The 26552-nt window shown below is 45.5% G+C and overlaps 1 protein-coding gene across 4 annotated transcripts in view; it reads left to right on the plus strand.

Annotated features, from left to right (window-relative positions):
- Nucleotides 1–26552, plus strand: part of DLC1 (DLC1 Rho GTPase activating protein) — a 1452292-nt gene that overhangs the window by 1419048 nt on the left and 6692 nt on the right. For all 4 annotated transcript variants that reach the window (XM_085642035.1, XM_085642036.1, XM_085642037.1 and 1 more), the window contains 8 exons: nt 2054–2135; nt 9798–9861; nt 14063–15480; nt 16182–16358; nt 20819–20978; nt 21100–21298; nt 23216–23429; nt 25893–26007. In XM_085642035.1, coding sequence (XP_085498161.1) covers nt 2054–2135; nt 9798–9861; nt 14063–15480; nt 16182–16358; nt 20819–20978; nt 21100–21298; nt 23216–23429; nt 25893–26007 — 2429 coding nt within the window. The remainder of the gene's footprint in view (nt 1–2053; nt 2136–9797; nt 9862–14062; nt 15481–16181; nt 16359–20818; nt 20979–21099; nt 21299–23215; nt 23430–25892; nt 26008–26552) is intronic.

Here is a 26552-nt window from a genome sequence, read left to right on the forward strand (position 1 = left end):
ACGTACGACATAGTGGAAAGGCTAAGGTTTATGCAAAGAGAGCTTCCCAGAATATCTTGAAAGAGATACGCCCTTAAAAAAAGCCCGAATAACTTTAGTTCTATATATAAATTCAATATTTTAACTATACTCATTTGAATGATTGTAAACAGGAACAAGGACGATATTTTACAAATATTATTTATATGTTGCTCGAACTGTACTTTTCTAAAACCGCGTCTGCCGTTATGTTACAAACAAGGGCTTTATTTAGATTGGACCTTGTTTTTCATAACCTTGTTGTTAGCCGCAAAGATAATGGAACATCGAGAAAGATAGGTAGGTGTCATGCCTTTTGAGCTATCGGACGAAATGAATGAGGAATTATGGTTTAGCCCTTTCCATTGGCTGGCAACTGGGATTACGTGAGTTTGCTGCGCGGCGTTTTTCGCATAAGTACCAGTGGAAGGTACTGGCTCTGGTAGAGGTATACGAGTCTGATAATTTATAGGAAATTGGACGAGCAGAGCCAGGACCCCGCTTTACTTACTCTAAGAGCCCAAGGAACAAATTAAAAAACAAGCTGACAACGCGCTCAGGGGGGAAAAAGATGTCCCCCCCCCCAAGTAGGGAGACCAGTTTTGAAGCTGATTAACTAGGGGAAAGCTACGGACCTGCTCATCGCTACGCCGGAGAGCACCATGGCAGAGGCAGTCATGGAAGCTATACAACGGGATATTGCTGAGTCAGCTGCGATTCGAGTGGAATCGCTTGCAGAATCACGCCATCAGAGCCATGAACACCACCGCCTTTCTCCGAGGTCAAGCAGAAATGCCTCGGAGAAACGCAGCGGCATTTTCGGATTGGGGGGGCGTGTTTTTCTTTCTCTCCTCTTCCCATTGGCTGGAATGTTTACATTCCAGAGGAGATAAAGAAAGTAAAAAACACGCCCCCGAATCCGAAAAAGACGGGGCTTAAACGGACAGACGCCCCTCTTCTCCAATGGCTGGCCTCCGTTTAGGAAGCCAGCCAATGGAGAAGAGGGGCGGGTTTAAGCCCCGTACTAAAAAACGTTAAATCTCGCGAGCGAGACTGCGCAAGCGCAGCCTTCGCTTGCCGAGACCTAAAAAGCGTTCTTGTTCACGTTATGCAAAACCTAGGCTAGGCTTGAGGCTTAAAAGTGGCTCGATTTAGAAGCATGTGTGTGGTTAAAAAAAGAGGTAGGATGAGGCCAAGAATTCATTTGATAAATAAAAACAAATGAATTGAGTAGGGATTTGCCAAGTCCACCTCCTGCTCCTTTCTCCAATATCGTATATGTTCTGCCTGTTATCTCACTCGTGTAGGTTCCCTTTCAAATCTGCTGTTTACCTTTTGTCTCTGTTTTCCTGTACGCCTATTTCTTTCTCCCTTTACTGCCTTTCTCTCGTGCTCTAGGTCAAAGGCTGCTATAAAGTCTCAGTCCCTGTCCCCTGCACAAGCTAAGCACAAAACTTTGATAGCTTATGTTCTTTTTCCTGGTACCGAACTATGCACTAGCAGTGGCACACCAAGACTGCAACAGGCCTTAATGCCTGGGTGGTGGTAAAGACACAGCTACGAATTAAGGTGAAGTGGACTCCTCACGCCACAGTGCTCCGATGCAACTGCACTTGCTGCACCTTTTAATAGACATTCCTCTGAAAAATACACTGACTACCATTATACTGCTGCATTGTCTTAGAGATGCCGTTCTCAAGAGGTGACAATTCCACTCATTTTCCCCCATTGTGCCAGGAAGATGCTCGAGTTCTGGAAGGAAGCTGTGTGTGTCTCCTTTCAGCTCTGCGTTCCTTTTTTTTTCTGCTGACCTCTGCACCGTTTGCCTGCAAGCTTTATCCAAAGCATGTGCGAGTCCTCCCTCGTGAGAAGGACAGATCCCTGTGGTATGCGAGGTGGTAGGAGGACATGCAATCCATTTTCAAGAAGGAGCTGGGCTGCCTGCCCCGGCAGATGCTGAGCCAGCTGCTTTTTTTCAAGCCTCTGACCCCTGGGACTATGCTGCCTTTTGATAGTCTGTCTCTTCTTTTTGCAGATCTGCTGTTTCCAATCGACACCGCCTGCGTGAAGAGGGACCATGACTTTCTGGATAAAGATGCGATCGAGGCCTTGTGCAGGTGAGCGCCCTTGCTTTTTTTTGGCAGGCTTGTGTGGTGTGATCGGGCTTTAGGGGCGTGCAAATAAACCGCTATATGATTATGCAAAACATATTGTAATACATTGCATAGTTTAAAGTTAATAACTTATTCACACGTACAAGGAGGGTGTTCCCCTGGGAACGCGAGACTTTTTTCAAACAAAACTTTGTGTACTGCTCCTAAATTATCGTAGTGGTCTCCAGAGCTCTCTAAATTACTGTTTTGTGTACATTTGAAAGACAAATTCTCTTAACTTCAGAAGCTTAACAGGCCAAACATACACATCTTGAGTAATTTGAGGAGGTACTTATAATAGCCATACTTTTTGCATGGATGGACTTCAGATGTAAGCATCAGGGCTGACCTGGCCATGTAGGTCATAGGGGGAAAGCCCCAGTAGGGTGGCAGAAACGGCGCTCCTTTCAGGGTTGGATGGATTGATGGGGAAACAAAAACTACGCTCTTGGTTTTTGGAATGTTTCTTCAAGTTCTCTACTGCAATACTTGTAAAACCTATGGCTTTATTGGCAATGTTTTTGGAAAATTGGATTTTCAACGTATTAAGAATTCCCCGACCAACCACATTTCTCCTCCTGATATGGTCTGGTTCGTTCATAGAGCATGTTCACAATATTGCACAGGTACTAAAACGGGTTCTAGGGCTTCCTTTTACTTCCAAGCCCTGTCCCTCATTTAACTGATGAAGTTTGTCAGAGTTACGAAGACTTTTCTTCATTTTTTTCTCAAACATTTCCTGATTAGCTGAGGAATGGCACAGTGTACAGTCTTCTTTTTAGGCTGCTGCCTAATTGCCCTCTGTACTGGTGTTCATCCAGTTTCTGCCCTGGGTCACTGCTGTCAAGCCCCGACTCTTCATCCTGGGTTGTATTTAGTTCATTAGTTTCTCCTGACCCTTTCCATCTCCTACTTTGTGTACAAGGGAAGACCACCACATTCATCAGCTGTAACCTTCTGCATCCACAGTCCAGAGAATGGGAGTTATGACTTTGTTTTTGCTCCTGTGTTATGGAATTTTCCTGATATTCGACAACCATTTGGGCGGTTGCTTGTAACTTTTCTGCATGTTATGGTTTCCTGGTCAGTTGCATCTTTACTTTTAGGCATTATTAGAGCAAACTGTGTACTCCATAAGTATATTATGCGGGTGAGCCCAGACTTCGCATCAGTATCTATGCTTTAGAAACTGAACGCCAGTCAATGCAACCTCATTGGTAAATGTTATTTCATGAGGGACTGTGCCACAATTTAGGCCACAAGCACTGAAACGTTACCTTTGCATTAACCTGTATTGGCACGGTCTTAGATCCCTAGTGATATCCTGGGCTAACAATATCAGCCTTGCACCGCCTGCAGTGGGGCTTGTTAGTGCAGCAATCTGCTGAGTCCCCATAGCAGTAGCCCAACACAACCATCACAAGTAAAAGAAAAAAGGCATACCCTGCCTCCTCCTTGCATCCAGAGTCCCTCCATGTCCAAACTTTAGATGCCACAATATCGACTCATTTGATAATGTGCACAAGACACAGAAGGTTGTTTTGGACCATGCCTGCTTGTTGTATCAGATTCTGTGCCAATGCTTGTCTCTTTGCCATTCTGTAGCATTGTGGTAAACCTTATTTCAATTGATGTAATGGTTGGTGATAGTGTTTATTCAGTGGTCTAGAGTCATGAATATTGCAAGCTAGTTAGTAAGGCACCTAAAACACAGCAAAGGACTCTGAAAATATTCCTAATGAGCTGGAATCGAATACAGAGGTTTAGTGTTGTCTGAGAATGTTCTATAGCTGTCCTTGGAATTCTTGCACCAGCACTCTTAAGTAGATTCTTTCAGATCACCCATTATCAATTCATAGCATGATTGTATTGCGCAATTGAGAGGTGTCCTATGAGCAATTACTCAAGCCTACGATTATATCACCGAAAGTCTTTAAATTGACAGTCTGACTTCTCATTTTAGATGTACTGACCGTATAGTTTAGGGGACTTGTGTTTGTTGATTCTTGCATGCCAGGTACCTTCTTATGGTTCCCAGGACAGCTTTAGTGAGATGTGAGTGCATTCTCCATGTTTGACGTCTTCTATAAGGGGTGTAGACTGCGCATCTGATCTGTGCCGGGTTGAGCACTGCTGGGTACATTTGGCGTGCTTACATTCCTATTTTTAACAAGTATGACATGTTTTGTTTCTAAACACAAAATGCACTTAATTAGAAACCCCATCTTGACAGGTCTGCGCCCTCTAGTAACCGAGAGCAGCCATAAACGTCTGCTTTTCATTGAAGATAAAGGTTTCAGTCTCTCTCCTTTGCCACCACACCCACCCCTCCCCTATAGGAAAGTTATCTTTTGCAGAACAGACCCCACGGTTATCTGTTTCAGCTATCCAAGACTGTCTTCTGTGTACAGGATAAAGAAATGTCTTGGTGAAATCGGGAGGGATTTGTATGGGTAGGGGACATATTTTCTTCAGCTGGAGTGATATAAAGCGATCGGACTGGATCTGGAATGTGAAGGCACCCCGTGGCAATAGCGATTGGAGAGAAAAGAACTTAAACTCCGACTTAATCCCGCAATCTTGGTGATTCACCTTTATAATGTGCCAAGAATTGTGTAAGGACTTTTTCAGATTGTGTGTGGACAAGAAATGGGCAGCAAGTATCTGACGGCACGATCTTATGTCAAGCAGCCCGGGTGGCAATACCAGAGAGCAGTCTGGAGTCTGTTCGCTATACTAAACTGTTTGAAGAATTAAAATACATTAGAAATGTTCAGGAGAGCTCTTGGAAAACAAAACTAATGTTTGAAATGGAAAGCCACAGAGTAACTTGTCTACATAACCCACAAAATGAATATATAACTCGATTCTTCTCAGACTTGCAATCTGGAAATATTGTGCGCATTTCTCAAATTTATAAAGTAGGCAATTTCCTGTCTCACCCATGCTGCGATTCTTTCTACGGGTAAGTGGGGACTTAACAGTATTTACCCATCTGAAATCGTGATTTTTCCACCGAAAGAAATAATCCGCGGAGGTTTGGATGCCTGATAAAGTTGTTGATTTACAATTATAGGTTACCTTGTTAAAGAACTCCATGTCATTTATCTGAACTTTCCTTTTTCTGATGCCGCATTTCAGATTATCCAGCAGTGATAACAAATGGGTGCCGTCTGACTTTCTTCTTGTTGTAAATGAGCATATGGCCAGGTACTACCGACACCCCTTTCCTCGCCTCTCAAGGCCCAGAAAGTAACAGGAGAGAAGTTAGGATGCGGGGAGAGTAACACCCCCTCCCCCCTCCCCCCCGGCCGTATTTATTAAACAAAGATTAATAAACATTTATCAAAACTTACAATATTGCATAATTTAGCAGAAAATATACATTACATTGATTGCCATTGATCAGTACAGATGTCAGATGGCTAACCTTAACATAACTCTAATACAAAGGTTTCCTATCCATATCTAACATATCTTTAATAATCATTACAGTATTTATTTTCTGCGTACCTAATTGGGCCTACGGCAAGGTCACACTCTTCTGTGCACACTGACTCACTTGACGGGCCATGTAGTGTGTTCAGCATATTGCATACCCATAATTACGAAAGAAAAGCAGTAAGATACATTATAAAACTACTTGTGGCAAAGCTGACATGAAGCACAGCCTGTAGTTTCCATTAGTGAAAAAAAAAGTGAATTCGGTCGGATGTTCTAAAATATAGTTAAATACAGGCAACGGAAGAAAGCTAAAAGGGAAGGATGTAAATAATGCACATTTGTGTAAAATTGTTAGTTGATAAAATTGTGGAAATTCTCGCCCGATCTACATTTATGCGCAATGAACAAGCTTCCCTGCCTGGGCCCAGCTCCACTCTGAGTACAGCTTTAGGGACCACATTGAATATTCACTGACAGGCAAACACCATGCCTGTGCACATTAAATATTCACTGACTGGCAAACACCATGCCTGTGCACATTGAATATTCACTGACTGGCAAACACCATGCCTGTGCACATTGAATATACACTGACTGGCAAACACCATGCCTGTGCACATTGAATATACACTGACTGGCAAACACCATGCCTGTGCACATTGAATATACACCAGGCGCGGTGCGTCCATTGGGGCGTGGGGGCGTAGCCCCCCCGCCCGCGCCGTGCCCGCAGCTGCAGCTCCCTCCTCTGTGACTAGTCTGTGAATGTCCGCAACCGCTCCCGAGTCCTCCCTCTGTGAATGTCAGTCAGCATGACGTCGGACCGTGGGCGGTCCGGTGTCATGTTGACTGACATCATTGTCATACGCCTTTGGGAAAGGCAGCACAAGTGCGCATGAGTGGGCATGGAGCTTAATTTTTTACTCCGTGCCCAGTCATGCGTACTTGTATTTTTGCTGCCTTGCGCATGCCCATTAGGAGCCCCTCGGTCTCCTAAATGGGCAGGCGGCGGGCGAGGAGTAGGCGGTGCCGTCAGCCAATCCTGGCGCTGCTGCAGCGCCAGGATTGGCTGAGGGCCGGGTTGCAGTCACTTGCGTCACGTCACGTGGACGTGGTGTTCCGGACCGTTTGAAGGGGCAGAGAGGCGCCAACGCGGACCAGGAGAAGAGGCGGTCAGGTAAGTGTTTTTTAATTTTGGTTTTAGGGTAACCTATAGACGCTGTATAGAGTAAAATTATATCCTCTGACTAATGTTCATATTTAATGAAGAAGCCCTCATCATAAAACGAACTCGTTAGTTTCTCCTTGTCACAGAGCGAGCATTAAATGTCACTCTTTACTCCGGCCCCCCTACTACGCTTTCCCTAAACTGTTTGGTAGGCACACTTGTCATATAAATCCACATATAATTCTCTCTTTTTCTGTACAGGTAAAGAAAATAAACGTGTAAAGGCAGTTACTGGGAGGCAGGCTTAGGGACTGCTTTAAATTCACCCCTTATTGAGTCTGGGCTGAAAATCATTCAATTCTGCTGAGGACACACGGGCAGAGTGTATATAAATATCTCGGGCTCTCCAGATAGCCGGCAGATTTATTCCGCTGCCAAGCCTGCAGAAAATTGACTTGTTTCATGGAGGCAGGCTATTGACACATTACCGCGAGGAGGGTTAAGAGAGAAAGAAGCGAGACCGGCTCCCCTCTATTATACGATAATGTAATCAGCAGTGTGGGAAATGGCTGTGGGTAAAATGGCATCACTGACATTTATATTAGAGGATATTGATGGCAGGAGCTGTGCCCGCATCTATCCTGCCTCTCGCTTCCCGGGGATTGACACACAGGCGCTTGTTGGCTGCCTTTCCTCCCCAGCTCCTACGGCGGAGCGCCTGTCCTCGCGCCTCCGTCTTCTCTTTCACTTGCCCCCTCTGTCGCTCCCGCCTGTGGGTCCCCCTATGCCGCCTCTTCCATCCCCGCAGATCTTTCCCACCTTGCCTCAGTCCCGCGGACACCCCTCTCAGTGCTCGCTCACTACTCACTGCCACCTTGTCCTTTTTTACTTCCTCTTCCCTTTCTTCCCTCTCCCCGTAGTCCCCTCATACTCTTTTTTTTGTCTCATTTTCTCACATTCCTGTATGTTCACACTCCTTTCACTAAACCGTCCTTCGCGTGCTCATTCTCTATGTGTCTGTCACCCTCCTTGTGAATACATCAAGTGAAGGTGATGCCCGTGCACTTTGTTAAGTCTGATACAAGCTGCTTGTGCACTTATGGGGTGAGGTACATACACGATGAAGAGTGGCCACGCTTTCTGCACGCTATGCTATACATATCTTTATGTAGATGTAAAGGCCAATTGCTAGGCACTGCCGCCTGCTCTACTTCAGCGCATTCAATTTTCAGTATTTGTATAGCGCTTCACAGCACTTGTGTTGTGTGGCTCCGCAGCACTGTTCTGGTCCGGTTAGAAGAGGCTTCCCATGGTTGGTAGAGTGCATGTTCATAGTGGTGTAACCTGCGGGGGGAGCATTGGGCATCGTGTGAGAGCCGTGGGGATGCTCCCCTTGTGTAGGTACGGATTTGGCACAGCGCCTACACGTGGCAGTGATGCCAGAGGGTGTAAGGTGCGTGTAGTGGAGTTTGAGTTTACGTACCATCATCTGATGGGCTCGGCCGTTGGGTCGTTTTGAGAGTGCGTTTTGACGCGACTTTGTTATGGGGCACTTTTACGCCCCGCCATTTTCAAATGTCACCAGCCGCCACTGATATACACTGACTGGCAAACACCATGCCTGTGCACATTGAATATACACTGACTGGCAAACACCATGCCTGTGCACATTGAATATTCACCGACTGGCAAACACCATGCCTGTGCACATTGAATATTCACTGATTGGCACACACCATGCCTGTGCACATTGAATATTCACTAACAGGGAAACACCATGCCTGTGCCCTCGTTTCCGATTATATTAACCTCTCGTTCACCACTGTAACATGCCTACGTGTGGGGGAAGGGTCTTCAAGCAGTGTGTACCTTTATACATGTATCCAATAGCTAAATTAACTCCCACTTGGGCCTTAGCATTCTGTTTCGTATTTCAGGTAGCTTATTGTGAGTGTGCAGATATCCTTACTGTACCCTTGTGTTTAATCGATTTCACACAGAATTATTATATGCAACTGTATTGAGCATGTACGTTTTCACCATCGAGTTGGCCATGGCATACACTCTGTCGGTGAGAACAGTTGTGCAGTCTCTTCATTCCTTTAGCACTGAATTCATTGATGGAAACGTTCATTTATCTACTGGTCCAGTGCAGTATTCAGAATTAATGGTTTTGAATTCTATGTCGTTTTCAAGCCACGGTGGATCCTGGACTGTAAAAAAATGGAAATGAAACAGTTATTGAAACCAGAATTGTCTTCATAGCAGTTCAGTGGATGTATAAAAGCCAAGTGCCAACAACTGGATCCATTAAACACCATCTGGTAGTTCTACAAGTGGTAGAAGTGATTTGGATTGCATTATTGAGTGACAAACTATTGACCTAAAAAACTATCAAGTACCATAGACTACTGCTATATAGGAAACGTAAGTATGTATAGGTGGAAAGTTAATGTTCTTTACTCCTCATCTATGTAACTTGAAATATATGCATAGTGTTGAGGTGCATAGATGTGAGTTTAACTATGGTAAATCTACCCTTGCCTATTTATGCTTACCATGACAACATAGTGGACCGTGATTCACTGCTCTCAATATTGTGGTAGAACAGTGGAAGAAACCTCCAAGTAATCACCATAGGGTTGGTCTGTAAGTTACCTGTGCCAGAAATGTCATGTGTCTTGAAGGGAGAAGGCGACGATAAATAGGTACAGAGCGGTCCTTTCTGTTTCGTTTGCATTTGTTTATTGGCCACTCAACACATCCCAGCGTCAAGGAGGGTACCATCTCAGATGGCACATTTACACTTGTTTTTCAAAGAATGTTTGGTACCTCAGGTCATTATCGCACCAACTAACTAATCTGGTATGGATTTAAAATGTTATTTAAAAATACAGTCTCAGTGAAATATTAATACCATCTGCCTGTTTCGCAGCTGGTGAATAGTTATTTTGCTGTTCTCTTGTGATGCAGTGCTAACCTAGCCATCCTCACACTGCTGCTTCTCTCCACAGGCGCCTCAATACGTTGAACAAGTGCGCCGTGATGAAACTGGAAATCAGTCCACATAGAAAGAGGGTGAGTACTCGCGATATGAGAAGTTACTTCTGTCATTGCTGGGCATCAGACGCTGTGCTTGGGCCAGAAGTGTCAGGCTGGGGAAGCATGCGTTCTTTTGTTGCAGTATACTGTGAGGTACACTTATATTGAGGTGTGTGTCACATTTTTGCTGCACTGTTCTAGATGCCACCGACCCAGGAGTGCACAGTGCAGACTAGTAAACAATTCAGGACCGGACTGGGAGCACAAACCAGCACTGGCAATTCCGTTGGTCTGGCCTGTTTGGGTGGGGGTGGGATGGAGTGGGAGTTAATTTTATATAAGAACTCCCTCTTATTTGAGGTTAAGTCCACCCTGGTAGTACCATCCTAGTAGTAGTGGGTGAGGCCGCCTCATCCAATCTGATTGTCACCTTTGGATTAAGATAGTTATTCCTTTGGAACCCCGATTGGTAAGTTTAGGAGTTACACTTGGTGTGGACTAAAATTGGCCTTATACCGCCGGCTATTACGCTTATTTGTTGTTACTTGATTATTGATTGTTGAGGCTGTGTGGTTGCGTACCTCCATCTCTCCCATTGTGTCACGTAATATTTGCCATTTACGGGGCTTAGAAACTGGAGAAGTGTGGTGGTTAGCTTTATATAAAGATCAAAATATAATTATTGTTCTCTGTGGATACTCTCCAGTTACAGATGTCTTGAGCCTTCCTAAATGGTTGTAAAGCAACATCAGCCGAGTGCAGATGGAAGCTCCTGGGTATATGTAATGCTTAATGTCCGTTTCCTTAACTCTCCTTTCACCAACCGGCGCTAAAAAGAAGTTCCTCACTTGAAAAACTGTTTTCCTAGTGCTTGTACCGTATGGAAAGACGTTTGTAGGGGCCTCAGAAGTGTTGAGCCTTGCCTATTTGTGTGTGATGTAGTAGTTGATTTACTTTTAAATCCCTAACAATTATTCTTACTGTTAATAGCACTGGCTTGTTTTATATTGCGCTTAGTAACATTTTTCAGCGATTTCTAAGCACTGTACAGAACATGTCACTATTACCACACGTTATGCTACAGAGTGTATCCCACCTCTGAAAGAAGGAAGGTTGTCAGCCCTGCCGAGAATTGGACGTGTGCACTGCAGATAAAGTCGGTATCAGCAGCGCGTGTTTCTCGCTCGGCCACCCCGTGACTCTTGGCTGCAGTCCGACATGGTTAAGGGATAAATACCTCATCCCTCCATCTTCCCACTAGTCTAGCGACCTCCCTGGTCTGTACTTGGCACACACAACGCTCCGCAGGTTGGATTGTCCTGTATGGCGGGAGCGCCCACGCAGGCACACATTGAAGGGCCTTTACATAGACGAACAGTATTGGTTAATGCGCCCTCAGTGGCCTGCATTCTGAACTGTCGAGGTCTGGGTTGCTCAAAGGGCCTAAGAACGCATTCTCCAGGCTAGCAGCTGCTTCTTGCCGCCCGAAGTGTTTTATTTTTATTTTATCTGGACCGGAAAGTCATAACGTGTTGAGAAGTGGGCGTTCCTAGATGCGACTTGAGCGTGCTTTTGCGTTGTGTTATAAAGTCGTCCATAAAAATGCATAGTAAATGGTACAGAGCACACACCCATGGCTGCTTCTCTGAAACTGTATTATCCCCGCTCAGATAAAGAGGGGCAGACACTGTGCTAAGCTTGGAGAAAGCATTTGTGTTATTTTGACATTCTGTCCTTTTTATGGCACTGATTTGTCAGCGGTCGATGCAAAGGCAGGCCGGTGTTGACTCTGTGTGAAGGATGTTTGCCTGCGGGGGATGGGGGTGGAGACCGAGCGGGCGCTGGGGGCTGAAGCCCCTTGCAAGGCCTGGTGCTGTGGAATAAGGCACTGTCTCACTGTGCGCCGCCGTCTCTTGTGCTGCGCAAGTGTTATAATTGGGTGCAGTCTCTTGCCCCCCTCCGCCCCGTTTGCCATGTGCATGGCTTGTTGCCGTTGGTAACTATCGGTGCAGCTTCTGATAAGGGGCCGCCTGCCTGCACGGGGTATGTAGTGAAAGGTTCGTGCGCCGTGGGAGTGTTCATTGGGAGGGTGGGAAGCAATCCCATCACTACACTTTAATAAATAGTTCTCATCTCTTTTGGGGAGCGGTGGAGGGGCGCCGGAGGGGCCGGTTTCTGCAGCTTCAAAGGAAGATATCCATGTATTAAACACTTCCAGGTGTCTGCGTTCAGTCTGGCCGCCCTCTTAGTGACAGTGTCGCACTCTGCCGCCAGGTCTCGGTGCGGGACCGACGGCAAGCCAGTGATGGGTAAACCAAGACCAGAGACCCAGGAGCCTTTGATGTAAGGCGAGTTTCCTTGCATCACGCTTTCTCTTTTCAATTGGCCCTCACTCACCGTTGGACTTAACGTGATGGGAACATATTTGAACTAGAATTATGAAAACTGTCACACGGTGTTCAGATATAGAAAGTATCTAAGTTAACCCCATGGTCTGCCATGTATTTTCTCTATTGTGCGACTTATTAATAGAAGAAGCCCACTTATGTAAAGCGCTCTGATACCTCCGGGTCTAGCCAGCGCTATATAAAACTCAAAAAACAAACACTATAGGTGATTTCAATACAAATCGGACTCGATGTAAACAAAAAACATGCAATACATGCTAGGAGCATTATTCTAAAAGTGATGTGCCCACAACTCATGAGATTTTATGAGCGGCAACCTATTTCTGTAAATCGGGAGAAACATTGCCGTTGATTGGATCATACCATTGGGATATTGTGTTTATTGTAGCAAGACTTAGGTGGGGTCTAGACATTCCTGGAGGACTGGATCAACAGAGTTCCAATGATTCCTAACTGCTAGAGAGTGAAGTTAAAAACGCACACGTGCCCCCACACATGAATCCCAATCTACACACATCCCCAAAATCACACTAATCTGCTTCAACATGCATCTGTTGATACGGAGTTTTGTGTTGATCTTCATATACAAGTGTAATGGAATGCCACTGTCACCAGTTAAGGAGATTTCGGTCTGTCACTCAGTGCTAGAAACCATCTTAATTGGACGCTTGCTGAGTTTATTGATCAATGGGAAAGGTTTATTCAAAGGCGCTCCGAAGGCTTGTGGTGGTTGATAGTGGTACCCTGCTCAGGCAGTTTCATGGAGACTAGTGTAGGCAACCGACCGCACGTGCGCCCTAGAGGTAATGCTTTCGTTTGAAACCCGTGTAAACGCACGTGAATATCTGCAGGCATGCCGGCTGCCTCAGAACAGCTGCTCTGTCCACTTCCTCCCGATAGCCATCTTTTGGAAGAATTCTAGAGCGTGTTATCTTTGCTAGGTTGTTTTCAGACAAAAAGGAAACGCAGGCATAGATTAGCTCGCCGCCCTCCGTTTGCGCATGCGTGGCCTTCAATCACTGGGAGGTGACATGCAGTTGTACGGGCTATGTACCGCGCTTGTGCCTTTTATTGCTGCCCTTTTAAGAAGTGTTAAATTGCTTGGGACCGGTGAGTATTTTAAGTATCTTAAGGTAGCCTTCACTGTCTGTGTAGCGAGTTGGGATGCTGCACCTAGAGGCCTCTGGGCTTTAATCTGTGGTCCGTAATAGCCGTGGTCAAGCCAATTAGTCACAGTTTTGAAGGCGCATTAGACTCCGAGGATGGACAGGGAGTCTTTCAGTCTGTAGGTCTCTAGATAGCCCCTAGAAGCCTCGCCTAATTGCACACGGGTGTATACACGCACCCGGAAGTCGCACGCCGAAGGGGGTCTGGAGGGAGCCCTGACTCCTGCTTAAAATCCCATGTATGCCAAGAATTTCTAGTGACCCCGAGGGTATCCACCGTGACCAATTCATTAAAATCGCGTGGCAACCGAGATTTATTGGAAGGAGCCTGTCTGGAGCAGATCCTAATTATTTCCCTCATGTTTCCTGATTGTCTGTAGATGATTGTGATTACTCACCGTTGTGGCAAAAAAATACTACAAAGGACGTGTGAATTCTTTTATTGATAATGTCAAGACCGCCTGCTTTAGTATTTTCTGCATTTCAACAGGAGAGGTGTTTCATATTGTAAGCATTTTTAAATTCCGTGTATTGTTAATGCTGAAAAATCTTATTCATATTGTTAGAAAGCAGACTGGGAATGTATATTAAAAGTTTAGCTGGTAAGTTTACTTGCGTTGCTAATTTGTAGTAGGTTTTGACCACGTTCTTCTAATTTTACAGAGCGAGGATTCTGATGAAGACGAGCCTTGTGCAATTAGTGGCAGATGGACCTTCCAGAGAGACAGCAAGCGGTGGTCGCGACTCGAAGAGTTGGACGTCTTCCCTTTGAGCCAGGACCTGGGCACACCATCCTCTGAGGATTCGTGCTTGACTAATGCTGCCAGCCACGAGAGTGTGCTGACAGACTTGAGCGAACAGCAGGAGGTGTCCTCTATTCACAGCGCTGGCAGCCGCGGAAGCCCCCGCGCCCTCGATCGGAGTGAGCACGGGTCCACCAGGACCAATTCTGTGGTCAGCATTTGCTCATCAGGGAACGGGGTGGCAAATGAAGACTCCTTTAGCAGCCTTCCCTCACCTAAGGAACTGTCCAACTTCAATTTTAACTCGAAATCACATGAAAGGAATGCAAAATCAAAAACCAAGAGCTTGCTGAAGCGGATGGAGAGCTTGAAAATTAAAAGCTCCCACAGCAGAAAGAAGGCATCCTCTAAACTTGGTCTCGTCATCAGCGCACCTGTACTGCAGGAGGGCATCGATGAGGAGAAGTTAAAGCAGCTGAACTGTGTGGAGATTTCATCCCTCAATGGCAACCATATCAACGCCCCCATGATACGGAAGAGGAGTGTCTCCAACTCCACGCAGACCAGTAGCAGCAGCAGTCAGTCAGAGACGAGCAGCGCCATTAGCACTCCAAGCCCTGTCACGCGGACCAGGAGCCTCAGCGCCTGCAATAAACGGGTGGGGATGTATCTGGAAGGCTTTGACCCTTTCAACCAATCTACCTTCAGTGATGTGCTGGAGCAGAACTTTAAAAACCGAGAAACCCTCATTGAGGATCCTGTTTTCTACATCCCAGAGGACCACAAGCCGGGAACATTCCCCAAAGCACTTTCTAACGGACAGTTGTCTCCTTTGGACAGCAACGATGCTTTAAGTTGGAGAACAGGTAGTTTTCACAGCCAAGGCCATCTCAGTCACTTGAGGGAAAATACCTTTGACCGCTCGAGGGGCAGTAGCATGTTTAGGAGACACACAAACTCCGTGGCCAACCGCCTGAGCATTTATGACAATGTGCCTGGCTCTTTTTTGTATTCCAGCGACAGCGACCTGGCTGATCTAGAGAACGAGAACCTCTTCCCAGAACTGGACGACATTCTGTACCATGTGAAAGGGATGCAGAACATTGTAAATCAGTGGTCGGAGAAATTTTCAGATGAAGGGGACTCTGATTCTGCACTGGACTCTGTCTCTCCATGCCCCTCCTCTCCAAAACAGATCCATTTAGAGGCTAATCCTGACCGTATGACGCCCAGCGATTTGGACAGTACTGGCAACTCGCTGAATGAGAGTGAGGACCATACTGGACTCGAGGAGCGGAGGGACTCCGGGGTGGGGGCATCACTGACACGGACCAACAGGTGGGTCATTTTGGTAATATTCATGTCACTCAAAACACAATCATTGCCCCCTGCATTAGTGCTGTTGCATGCCAAAGTTGTGGCACTGGTTTTACTTGGTGTACGTTGCGATTTTATTTCATGTGAATATTTTGCACTGTCTCTGCTACAAGCACACTATTCACCCAATTGTCTTCAGCTCGAGATTGCTCACTCTTGCCTTACATACTTGCCTATCTCCCCAACTTCTTCCTTTAATGACTAAAGAAAACATATCAGCAAATCACTTCATTTTATTTGTCTCTATGTGCACCAGTCGTTCACAGCATCCTTCCTCAACGTGCATGCTCCTTTACGTCCCTATTGATTTTCATGATCATGGACTCTGCCATAACCCTCCAGGCTGATTGGTTTTCTGGAGCTGGAAGCACCTTCTGGCATGTTTCTTCGTCCAACAATATCAGTTGGTTGGCCACTACTTGTGGCATTTAATGTCAATGCTAAGTCTTGATCCGGTTTTCTCTTGGTTTTTCCAAATAGATGGAAAGACTCCTTGAAAAGTATTTGAATTAGCTGATAGAATTTATATCTAGTTTGAAGCAAACGAAGTTAATTTTTTTGTTATTTTAGTGGCCAGGACAGTTTAAAGAGGTTAAGGCTTGCAAATCCTTGAACCAGTGCCAGTACAGTGTTTCACTTGCATCTCTCTTTTTTTCCTGTAGGCACAGGTTACGGTGGCACAGCTTCCAGAGCTCGCATCGACCCAGCTTGAGGTCAGCCTCCCTTCAGATTAACTGCCAGTCTGTTGCACAGATCAACCTGCTGCAGAAATACTCACTCCTGAAGTTAACTGCCCTGCTGGAGAAATACACACCGTCCAATAAGCACGGATTCAGCTGGTGAGTAGTGAAGGCTGTCCTCCAATACAGGCAAATTGAGGGGCTGGTTGTGGTCATCTCACTCTTAAAGTGCTGTTAGAATATAGTGGTGTGTATAGGATGTAGTGGATGAATTAAGGTAGGATGTTCAGTGAATGAAATCACACAAGCCCCTCTCCATTTTCAGTAGGCCTGGGTGTGAAATTCCACCCTGCTTGCTGAGTTTGCAAAGTTTTTCCCACTCCGCGCAGAGTTTTTGCCTCGCTTGCTCTCGCCAATGTTAAGTTGGCGAGCGTGAGCAGGGAAAATCTTACTCCAGGCCACCTTCCGACTACCGCTCATGTTGAGAAACCTTCCATTCACATTGAGAATGCTGCAGTTCGAGTAGGACATCTACTCACGTGGCAGAAAAAAGCAGCACCCTCTTGCGCTGTGCATCGTGCAGTTTGCACTGATTTTCCAACGCGTAACAAAAACCTGGCGCTAAAAATCAGCGCAAAAGTCGCGACCTAAAGCACTCCACTGCTTATGGAATTCTGCGCAGCGCTGCAGAGTTTTTTTGTTGACTTCGCCAGCACTAATTTTCAGCAGTATGAAAATTGTCCTGTGCAGCGGTTCACCAGAGGGTGTGCTTGTAGGCGGCCAAGGTGTCCTTTGGAAACTAAACTTCAGCAGTTTGGCCCTTAAGTAGAACCTGCTCAAGGATGGGATGAGGTGGACTGGCCCGAGCCGGACCAGAGTTCAGCACTGGGATGTTGTTGTGTTGCACTTTGAGGAGGGAAAAGAAATAGGCACACCTGTTCTATTGCAAGATGCTTATCTCTTGTTGTAAGGTGTCAAATTGTGTCTTCTGGATTGGCACTTAACTGGGATTATTCCTTTCACCAAAACCTGATGAATAAATGTTTATAGGCCCACAAGACTGAAAACAAACATTCACTGTCACGTGAATTCTGCTACAACTTCATATTATCAGCCTTTTTACTCAGTCCTCACTTGTGCCTGTGTCGAGTGCTTTTTATTTTTTCTTCTCAATCGGCAACTTTGAAGAAATCAAAGACTGGCTACATAGCTTAGTCACATTATGTCTGGATGTCCACAAACTGTCTCTGTTTGAGCAATAACAAAATGTTTGTTTGTGTGCTAATTGGTCCACAGCCCAAATTACCACTACGATGAAGCAACTTACACACACAACGCTGGTTCATTCGCCCCTCATCTTAGATATAAATCTCCATTCTCGGCTCTTTATGGTGACCAATAATGAGAACAGAATCGCAGGTCCATGCTTCAAAGCTGTATAGCTGCTGAGCAGGCTACTCCAGTCCCCCCTCCCCACATCCCCTTAGCTGAAGATATCTATCTGAGGTCATGGCCTCTATTCCTTCAGTTACTCCTAGAGACTGTTCCATCAACGCACAAAAGGTCAATGCACTCTCTTGGCTCGACAAGGAAGGCAGGACCAATGCTAGGGAGAGGTTTAAAACTCTGCAGCCACACCAATAATAAAACCAATTCATCCACTCCCAATCAGGTCCTCAATCAGCATGTTTATGCATTATGCACAACACCCTGCATGCAAGCAACTCTTCCTGCCTGGGCAACATCCTAAAGGTTGCAGGCCATGGCTCCCCTTGCCTCATTATTCCAGTAACCAAACCAAAATCGAATCTTAACTTGTCCTAAGGGAATTCTGCAGTGCTGGCTACAACTCGCCCCTCCCACATCTGGAAAATAACCAATTATGTTCCATTTCGTAAATGCAGGAAGACTCATTAAACGTGCCTTTCACTATCACTTAATTTTGAGTTACCCAGGTTCTACGAAGCTCACGACCTGTACTTGAGGTACCTTCTCACGCTCCCTTGCTTGACAAGTCCACCCACTCCACACTACCCCATTATTGCACCGAACTTCGTTTTATGCCCATAAATCTACCAATACAGTACAATAACGCAACTCATCGATGTTCCCACTTTACAATACCAAGACTACAAATTCACAGAAATAATCACATGGTCTTTGAGTGTGGGGATAGCCATGCCCAACAATCTGTACAGGTTTTCAAGAGGAAATATTTTACTTCCTACCTTAATGTTTGTGGGGACACTATTCACCCCTTTTTGGGAGCACCAGTGCTGCAACTCCGGCTTACCCTACTGTCTAGAACAATAGCGTCTGGTTTGATAGTGCATAACAGCCTATATCCGGGTCCCATGTGTCATCTGCTGAATCCAGACTCCACTCTCAAGCATCACTGTGGTGCTATGCAGAATGCCTCCCGTGCGTTCAGGCCAACCTCAGCAGCCTTATTTGCTTTGGCCTGTGCCTCTACACAGGGCCTATGATTGTTGATGCCACTAATGTAAAGCCATTGCACTTGCTTCATAATGAAGGTAATTTGTAGACTCCGCTCTCGATAGTCACTTGTATTGTACTATTGAGCCAGCTCTGTATTTCACAGGAAAGGCATGTCATTCATTTAATAATGGATCCAGGTGTACAGTGTGCTATAATAACCCAGGTCTTCGTATGATGTGTCATTTGGGTGTATAGTTTTTTTGCGTGTAGTCATCCACTTTCCCTCACAACTCTTTTTAATGTAAGCACTTTAAGTGTTTTTTTGTTTTTGTTTGTTTTAAATCTATCATGATATTTTGTTTTGCCCAAAAAAATGTATTCTTGGGAAACTGGATATATCCAAGAAGGAGCCGTCCTCAGGCAGTCCTGCTGGTCTCACGGCATACCATCTGTTAGAATAGTCCAGTGCATAGTTCATCTCGTGCAGTCTTGCCTACAATCTCTGGGGTTCATTGGTTCTTCCTCTTTCAAATGGTCCTGTGCACTGTGTATGAGAGTGAAGATATCCTGTGCTTCTTGTGTGAGAGAAGCTTGCACTGCTATTGCCTTTCTTGCACATGTTCTGTGTGGTAGTGAGGCTAATGCCAAAGCACTACCTATTTGTGCGTGAGAGGCAAGATAGCACTGCTGGTGCCCAGGTGTTATCGGTTCATTGTCACAGTATTTCCTAGACTCCGGGTGGGATAGAAACCTGCAGCGCTGATTCATAAGAGGTGCCTAATCTCTGAATCTTGCTAGAGTTTGGGATAATCTTTTGATAACCCATAATTGATTAGCCTTGCTAAAAGCTTCACCTAGTATCATGTTTTTTGCTTCAAATGTGAGAATCGGTCCACTCGCTTGAGAAGTTGTCTATTGGCTGCCTGGCAGCTCTTAGCCCCCATGGCTGTTATCCAGGTGTTCAATTCCTGGTTAGTGTGTCTTGTCAAATGGATGTAGTAGTAGGACCCTCATACATCAGCTACAGTTGGCGACGAGGCGCAGGCAGCGGCAGAAGGAAAAACACGGCGTGTAAAATAATCCTGCAGCCCCTGTCAACGGTTGTTATTATGCCAGTTCGGTTGTCAAATACATAAGTCGTTTCTTGTGAACGACAGAGATGAGCATGGACTGGCTGGCTGGCTGTTGCGCATTCTTTGCAGTGATCGTAATGTACTTTTCATTCGCTGCGCTTTTTTTTTTTATTTTTTTTTTTTACTGTGCAATTGATGTATTATCCCACAGTATACACAAATCTAAGACATTAAACAAGAAAACTTTGCATTTTAAAAGCCAACAGTCTCAAACCGTATTTCGCCATCCCGTTAAAGTTTGCACGACTAAAGTGCCTCGTGCTGCTTTCGTGTTGTGGACACACCTTTTCTTCCTAGGGTTTAGATGGGTTCGATTTCCTGAATGTTCATCTGAAATCTCCATTAATCCCAGACTCGAACAGTGCATAGTTTCTGATATGTTTCTTTTGTTACTGTTTAGTGAAAAGGCGCCCTGCGAATCAAACGGTAGTTGAGCAGGCTCCTGGGGAATTCTTCTTTTTCTGCTCTTGTGTGCTTCAATTAGGTCGTTTGTGTCGCTGGAGCTTGTGGCTGACAGCGTCTGATGTATTATAGTCGTGTCCTGCTGTTCATCATACTGCTGGGTGGTTGTCCAGTGTGTGTGTGTGGAGGGGGGGGGGGGGAGGAGGGGGGGGATTTGTAAAATCAGTGTTTGGCGCACAAAAACCTTATTGTCGACCTGCCTGTCTTCCTCAATGGACCAGAGCAGGCACATTGCCCGATGTTGCTGAAAAAGGGATTCATTTTGACTTCTGTTTTTCCGAAGAACCTTTTGACCTCTGACTTTGTCTTCTTGTTGCTGTGAGCTGATCATTACTTGTTTCATTCGGCCCCGACGCCAGCCTATCCGACCCCCAACGAACATTTGCGATGTTTTGGAGGGCTCTGCTGCAGGGACCTTGTTGTGTTGCTTAACTGACAAAGGGGTGTTAATCTAGATTAGTATATTATGCTTTTCTTTCAACTCTTACAATATTATTTAAATTATTTCTGTCCATGCTTTAGTTTGTTATTGCAATGATGGGTGTTTGGGTTGTCATGGTTTTATCATTTTCCTCCTTTTTGAAGGGCTGTACCGAAGTTTATGAAGAGAATAAAAGTCCCGGATTACAGGGACAGGAGTGTGTTTGGGGTTCCCCTCGCTGTCAATGTACGACGTACAGGACAGCCCCTACCTCAGAGCATTCAGCAGGCGATGCGCTACCTTCGAAGCCACTGCTTGGATCAGGTTTGTTTGCCTCTTTTCGTGAACTCCGTGGTGTGGTAAATGTCTGCAGTTATCCCTGTTTGGCCCCCATCTAGCCCCACGACGACTGATGCAGTGTTATTGTGTCTCTTTGCCTGTCCAGGTTGGACTGTTCAGAAAATCTGGTGTTAAGTCTCGAATCCAGGCTTTGCGACAGATGAACGAGAGCTCTGCAGACAGCGTAAGCTATGACGGGCAGTCGGCATATGATGTGGCCGATATGTTGAAGCAGTACTTCCGGGACCTTCCAGAACCCGTTATGACCAGCAAACTCTCCGAGACATTCCTGCAGATCTACCAGTGTAAGTACACGCAGACAGTGGTCTCAGTGTAGAATCATCATAAGTGGTGGTCTCCAATGGTGAACTCTCACTATGCCGCAGTAAATTATTTGCAACCCGGTTACATGTAGTCCAAGACTTCACTTTGAGACTTCCTTCCAAACTAAAGGAAACCTCTGCTTCGCACTTCCACAACATTGTTTTGTACTAGCCACCCAAAGAGACAAATTCATTGGCTCAAGCAAAAACCGTTGCTGTATTTTTCCCACCTTTGACATTTTGGGCTAGTACAATTGTGATAGTGCTACTGACCCCTCACCCAAATTGAAAGCAACTTGGAGGTGTCCAAGATGGACCCAGTATAGTTTAGATGTTTTTATATTCAAGTTTACGATTGTTAGTGTCCATCTGAAGAGGTGTTGCAAAAGCGCAACCTCTACCTCTGTGCTCTGGAAGAATAACTATGCACCAGGCGCTATGATGTGAATTTTATGCTGTGTGTTATACATTTCTGCTAAATATTGTGTGCTTGAGGTGTTGTTTTCAGTAATCACGCACCCTTCCCATTCTTTTTTGGCTAACATATTTTATGATGTCTGTGCTCGATTGCCAAATTCTGTTTTCGGATTTTGCCTTTTTTCTTATTTATTCACGCCCAGTTTTCCTCTGTGGTCCCGTTAAGACCACATGTGGATTTGGTATTTCTGAAAAGAAAGCAGTACCAGCCTTCGGGGTGGGGGAGGTACAGCAACATTTCCTGTTATTTGACCCTGGTCACCCCCTTTGCCGACCTTCACATGGCTGATGGTTGGCCCTCCTCAGTTCGGTTTTTTGGCATCCTAATGTTCACACGGCTGCAGTGTTTGGAAATCCTCCGAGGCCCGAACCCACGGTGCTTGTGATGTTTTTTTCTTGGGAAGATTCGGGTGGTCGCAGAGGAAGCAGCTTATTAAGTGTGGCCTCTGGCCCTGTACCGGGGGCAGACGCTGAAGGGAAGCGGCGTTTACAAGCCGAGCGCCATTTCTCCTCAGGAATGCCATATAATTCTAAATGAAAAGCAGGGCCTATGTCTGGCTTCACGGTGATAGGGTCTCGCTGTGAATACATCTTGGTCCTGCTGCTGCTGTTTTCCACTCGATTAGTTTTTCTAGGGTGTTTAGTGTAACATTCTGTAAACCCGTTTTTTGGACCACGCGCAGCCATGTTCTTGTGGTTCGTCATTGTATGACATTGTGTGATGCTGCGCAGAAATCGTTGTCGTTTTAAACAAGTTGAAGCGATTTTCTTGAGCACATCTACCCCCTTTTGAAATGGCGAAGGGCTGGTTTATTTCATGAGCCACTCTGGTGTTTTTTTCATTTTACAAAAACATTGCTTGCTTTAACTCCAGGCCTGGCCTTTGTTGCGCCCTGTAGCCATGGAGCTGTGTAATCAGCTCGCCTTCTGCTGGTGCCTTGGAGTGACGTGCTTTTTCCACCATGTCACCGGCCTCCTCTTGCCCAGTGACACACTTGGATTGCGCGTTTAAATATGGTAATGTGTTTTCTTGCTATGTCTTACCTAGGATAATTGGATTTGATAGTTATTTCCATTTCTTTTCTACTCTTCCTCAAGTGAGGCATGCTGTTTATACTGGTGCCCCTCTGTAGAATCCTATTCGATGAGACATGTTCACAGTCGGCAAGACTAGAAGATTACAGGCCATGCCCCATTTCACTCTCGAAAGCCTAATGTTTAAAATCACTTATGAGACCACAACATAGTCATTAATTATATTTATATGGGATGATGATATTTAATGATTCATTTTGGAAAAATCGGGTGTTCTTAGCCATGACGTAGCGAGCTATTGAAGGTTTTCCTGGCACTGGAGGGAAACCCTTCATGCTGTGGTTAAATGTTGGCAAGCTAATAGTGGCATGGTGTGATGTTTTGCAGATGTCCCTAAAGACCAGCGCCTCCAGGCCATCAAGGCTGCCATTATGCTCTTACCCGACGAAAATAGAGATGTCCTGCAGACCATCCTATATTTTCTGAGTGACGTTGCCGCTGAGGTGGATGAAAACCAGATGACGCCCACCAACCTGGCAGTGTGCTTGGCACCTTCCCTCTTTCACCTCAACACACTGAAAAGGGAAAATTCTTCTCCAAGGTAATAAGTAGAGCTGAGGAAGAAAACCAATATTTTTCATGGAGTTTTTCGTGGCCACTGTCTTAATGTTGCGTTTGGTTGGACAGTATGTTGTATGCTGAAGTAGGGAGCTGCTATACGTTAACCAACCAGCCTTGCATTGGGACTGTTGTATTTTTATTGTTAACTGACATTCATTGCATGTAGCCAAAATTCAAATTATTGTATTGTATTGTGTAATATTGTAATTGCATTTATATAACGCTTACTACCCCTGATGAGGCGTCAAAGCACTTTTTCGGCGAGTAGCACGCTACTCCGGAACCCATAAAGGATTAGTGGTGAATTAGTATAGATTTTCAGGGTACAGTGTTTTCCAGGTTCTGCTCTAGTTGGAGGCCTTGGTGGATAGCTTGTGAGTGAAGTCTAAAACAACGTATTCATTGGGCATTTTTCTAGGCATAAGAATAATTTTAGTAATTAGTGGAAATGTTGTCGTTCAAGCTGTGGTTTAATAGCGAAGTTGTTGAATGTGGGATCTGAGCTTGAATCAACAGCTTTGCTACTTGACCAAACAGTTCTTTTGAGCAGATCCTGCCATCCCCATTCCTTCTGCAATTGGGGACACCAAGCAATGACCTTTAATAGCAGTAGTTGGCCCTAAATAAAATTGTTGATGTCCGTTTCTCAGTGTGCGTCCCTCCCCTTGCATACTGTCCCATCTGAAACTGAACTAAAGAGCAATCGTCCTCCTTACAAGCAGACATGCTAATAGTTCTCCGCATGGAGACTGCTTCGTAGATACGTTTACTGAGCAGTTTTGGCATAGATTAGACTGCAAGTGTCACAAGTGGTGTGATGGCGACTTTCCGCAAGAAGATTCCATGGAATTGTTCTGCCTTGCTCAGGATGGTCCTAGGAAGCTTGTTTCCGGTCCAGGGAAGGCATGGCTTGGCAGTTCGGGCTGGACTGTTCCCATGAGGCACAGGGTCAGACTGATTTGCATATGGCCATGTCTGAACTGGGGTGGCAGAGTGGGTTAAAGAACGGTGATGGATCAAACCCAGATCTGTTGACTGGGTGTGAGTGTTTGATTGGTTCTGATGCTCCGTCCATCACCACCCCCTTTTGTACCGCTTTGTTCGCCATAAGTTGGCAGGGTATGCTCAGACGTGAGTCCCTTGCTCACTTTGCCACTGGATTCAAGCAAGCCTGGCTGAAGACGGCTGAAATGCCAGAAACCAGTCCTAGGAAGCTTGTTTCCGGTCCAGGGAAGGCATGGCTTGGCAGTTCGGGCTGGACTGTTCCCATGAGACACAGGGTCAGACTGATTTGCATATGGCCATGTCTGAACTGGGGTGGCAGAGTGGGCTAAAGAACGGTGATGGATCAAACCCAGATCTGTTTACTGGGTGTGAGTGTTTGATTGGTTCTGATGCTCCGTCCATCACCACCCCCTTTTGTACCGCTTTGCTCAGGCTGGGCAAAGGCAAGAACTTTTAGACCTGATAGCACAGTTGAGAAGTCAGGGAAGCCGTCTACAATTTCAGTCCGGAGGCTGTGTCATTGGGGAAAAAAGGGCACCGAGCACGTGTAAACAAAACACATTCATGCGTCCCAACAGCGTTTTATGGGAAATCTAATCCTTTGTTGAAATGACGCACACAGCACCAAGGAAACCATCCCAGAGTCCCTGTAAATCCTGGTTTGTTGTGAGTGTCGGGTTTGTGCTATCTTCTCAGTTCACTGAGCGCAGTGATTTTTCTGTCCTATAGCACACTATACTTTCGCTTTTATGTAGTGGTGTGTTTTGTCTTTCTCTGGAACTTTACTGAGATACAGCGACTCTGCCACTGATGGGGACTTAGTCAGAGAGCGTAGCTGTGAATTCTGATCTCTCCAAGATGCACCATGGGTAACATTACACGCTGGGAAACCGAAAAAAGAAACCAAGAAAAATAGAAACATGGGCGAACTTGCGGCCCTGAAACTCTTAGTCTATACTTAAAATATTATCATAGCAACTTGAAACTACCCAACTCCGCCTGCTCGTACTGTCCTGTTTATATGCCATTGCCTGATCGATTTCATGGGACATTTATTTTCACTGAAACACTTGGCTCCTGTATTAATGATCACAGTATGAAAAGGCCAGATTAAATTGGTAAGGAATTCTGTGCATGTTATTTACTTCGGAACTATTTTGTGGTATGTTGCGTTTGATATGTGAGGGTGTGCCTTCTGATGAACATGGGTGATGGTTATCGTTTTTGTGTGTTTGGCGTGCCGTGAGAGAACTAGCTCCAGAAGAGGACTCGGTAATGTTGTTGGAAGAAGTGCTTCTGTTTTGCGTAATTGCCAAATCTATATGTGCAGGTTATCGGTACAACCTGGGCGTTCAGCTTGTTTAACGCCTGCCCTTTGTTCCTCACTGTCCCATACCACCAATCCTCCTCTATTGATATTTTTATTTCTTCATAACAGGGTGATGCAGCGGAAGCAGAGCCTAGGCAAACCGGACCAGAAGGATCTGAATGAGAACCTTGCGGCAACCCAGGGGCTGGCCCACATGATTGCAGAGTGCAAGAAGCTCTTCCAGGTCAGTCTTGCTCTGGGCAGTGACTCCAGCCAAGACTGGCACAATCAGTTACCCCTAATTTGCCGTTGGCAGGCAGAGCCCTTATGCTCAAACCCACTGATGTCCTGGGTGTCATTTCAAACTATATTGGTGCAGTCTCTGTGCAAGCCACAGTCCACTGCAAAGTCTAGTAACCGGGTACAGCGCTTGAAGTATCTATAAAGGGAGAATTGTTTTGAACCGGAATTTAGGGTGTCTGCAGCATTCATGTAGCCAGTTCTCTTTGAGATGCAATAAGTAGTAGAAACATGCATTTAATTTGTTGAAATGCTGATTTTGCTGTTGGCAGAGAAAAGTTTGGAAGCTTCTTGTTTCTGGAATGGAGTTCTATTCTTTCACAGTGCATGCAATATTTTCATTGGGGTACTGTTTCAAAGAAATTCAGCCATCACAGTAATACTCGATCAGGTGCTTCATTAATGCATTGTAAAAAGGTGAGATGTGACCAATGTGCTGTGTGCCTCCTTAGTGTTTTTTGGCTAACTTAACTTTGTTTTCTGGGACTT

Source organism: Triturus cristatus, chromosome 2_2 (assembly GCF_964204655.1).
Source record: "Triturus cristatus chromosome 2_2, aTriCri1.1, whole genome shotgun sequence".
NCBI lineage: Eukaryota > Metazoa > Chordata > Amphibia > Caudata > Salamandridae > Triturus > Triturus cristatus.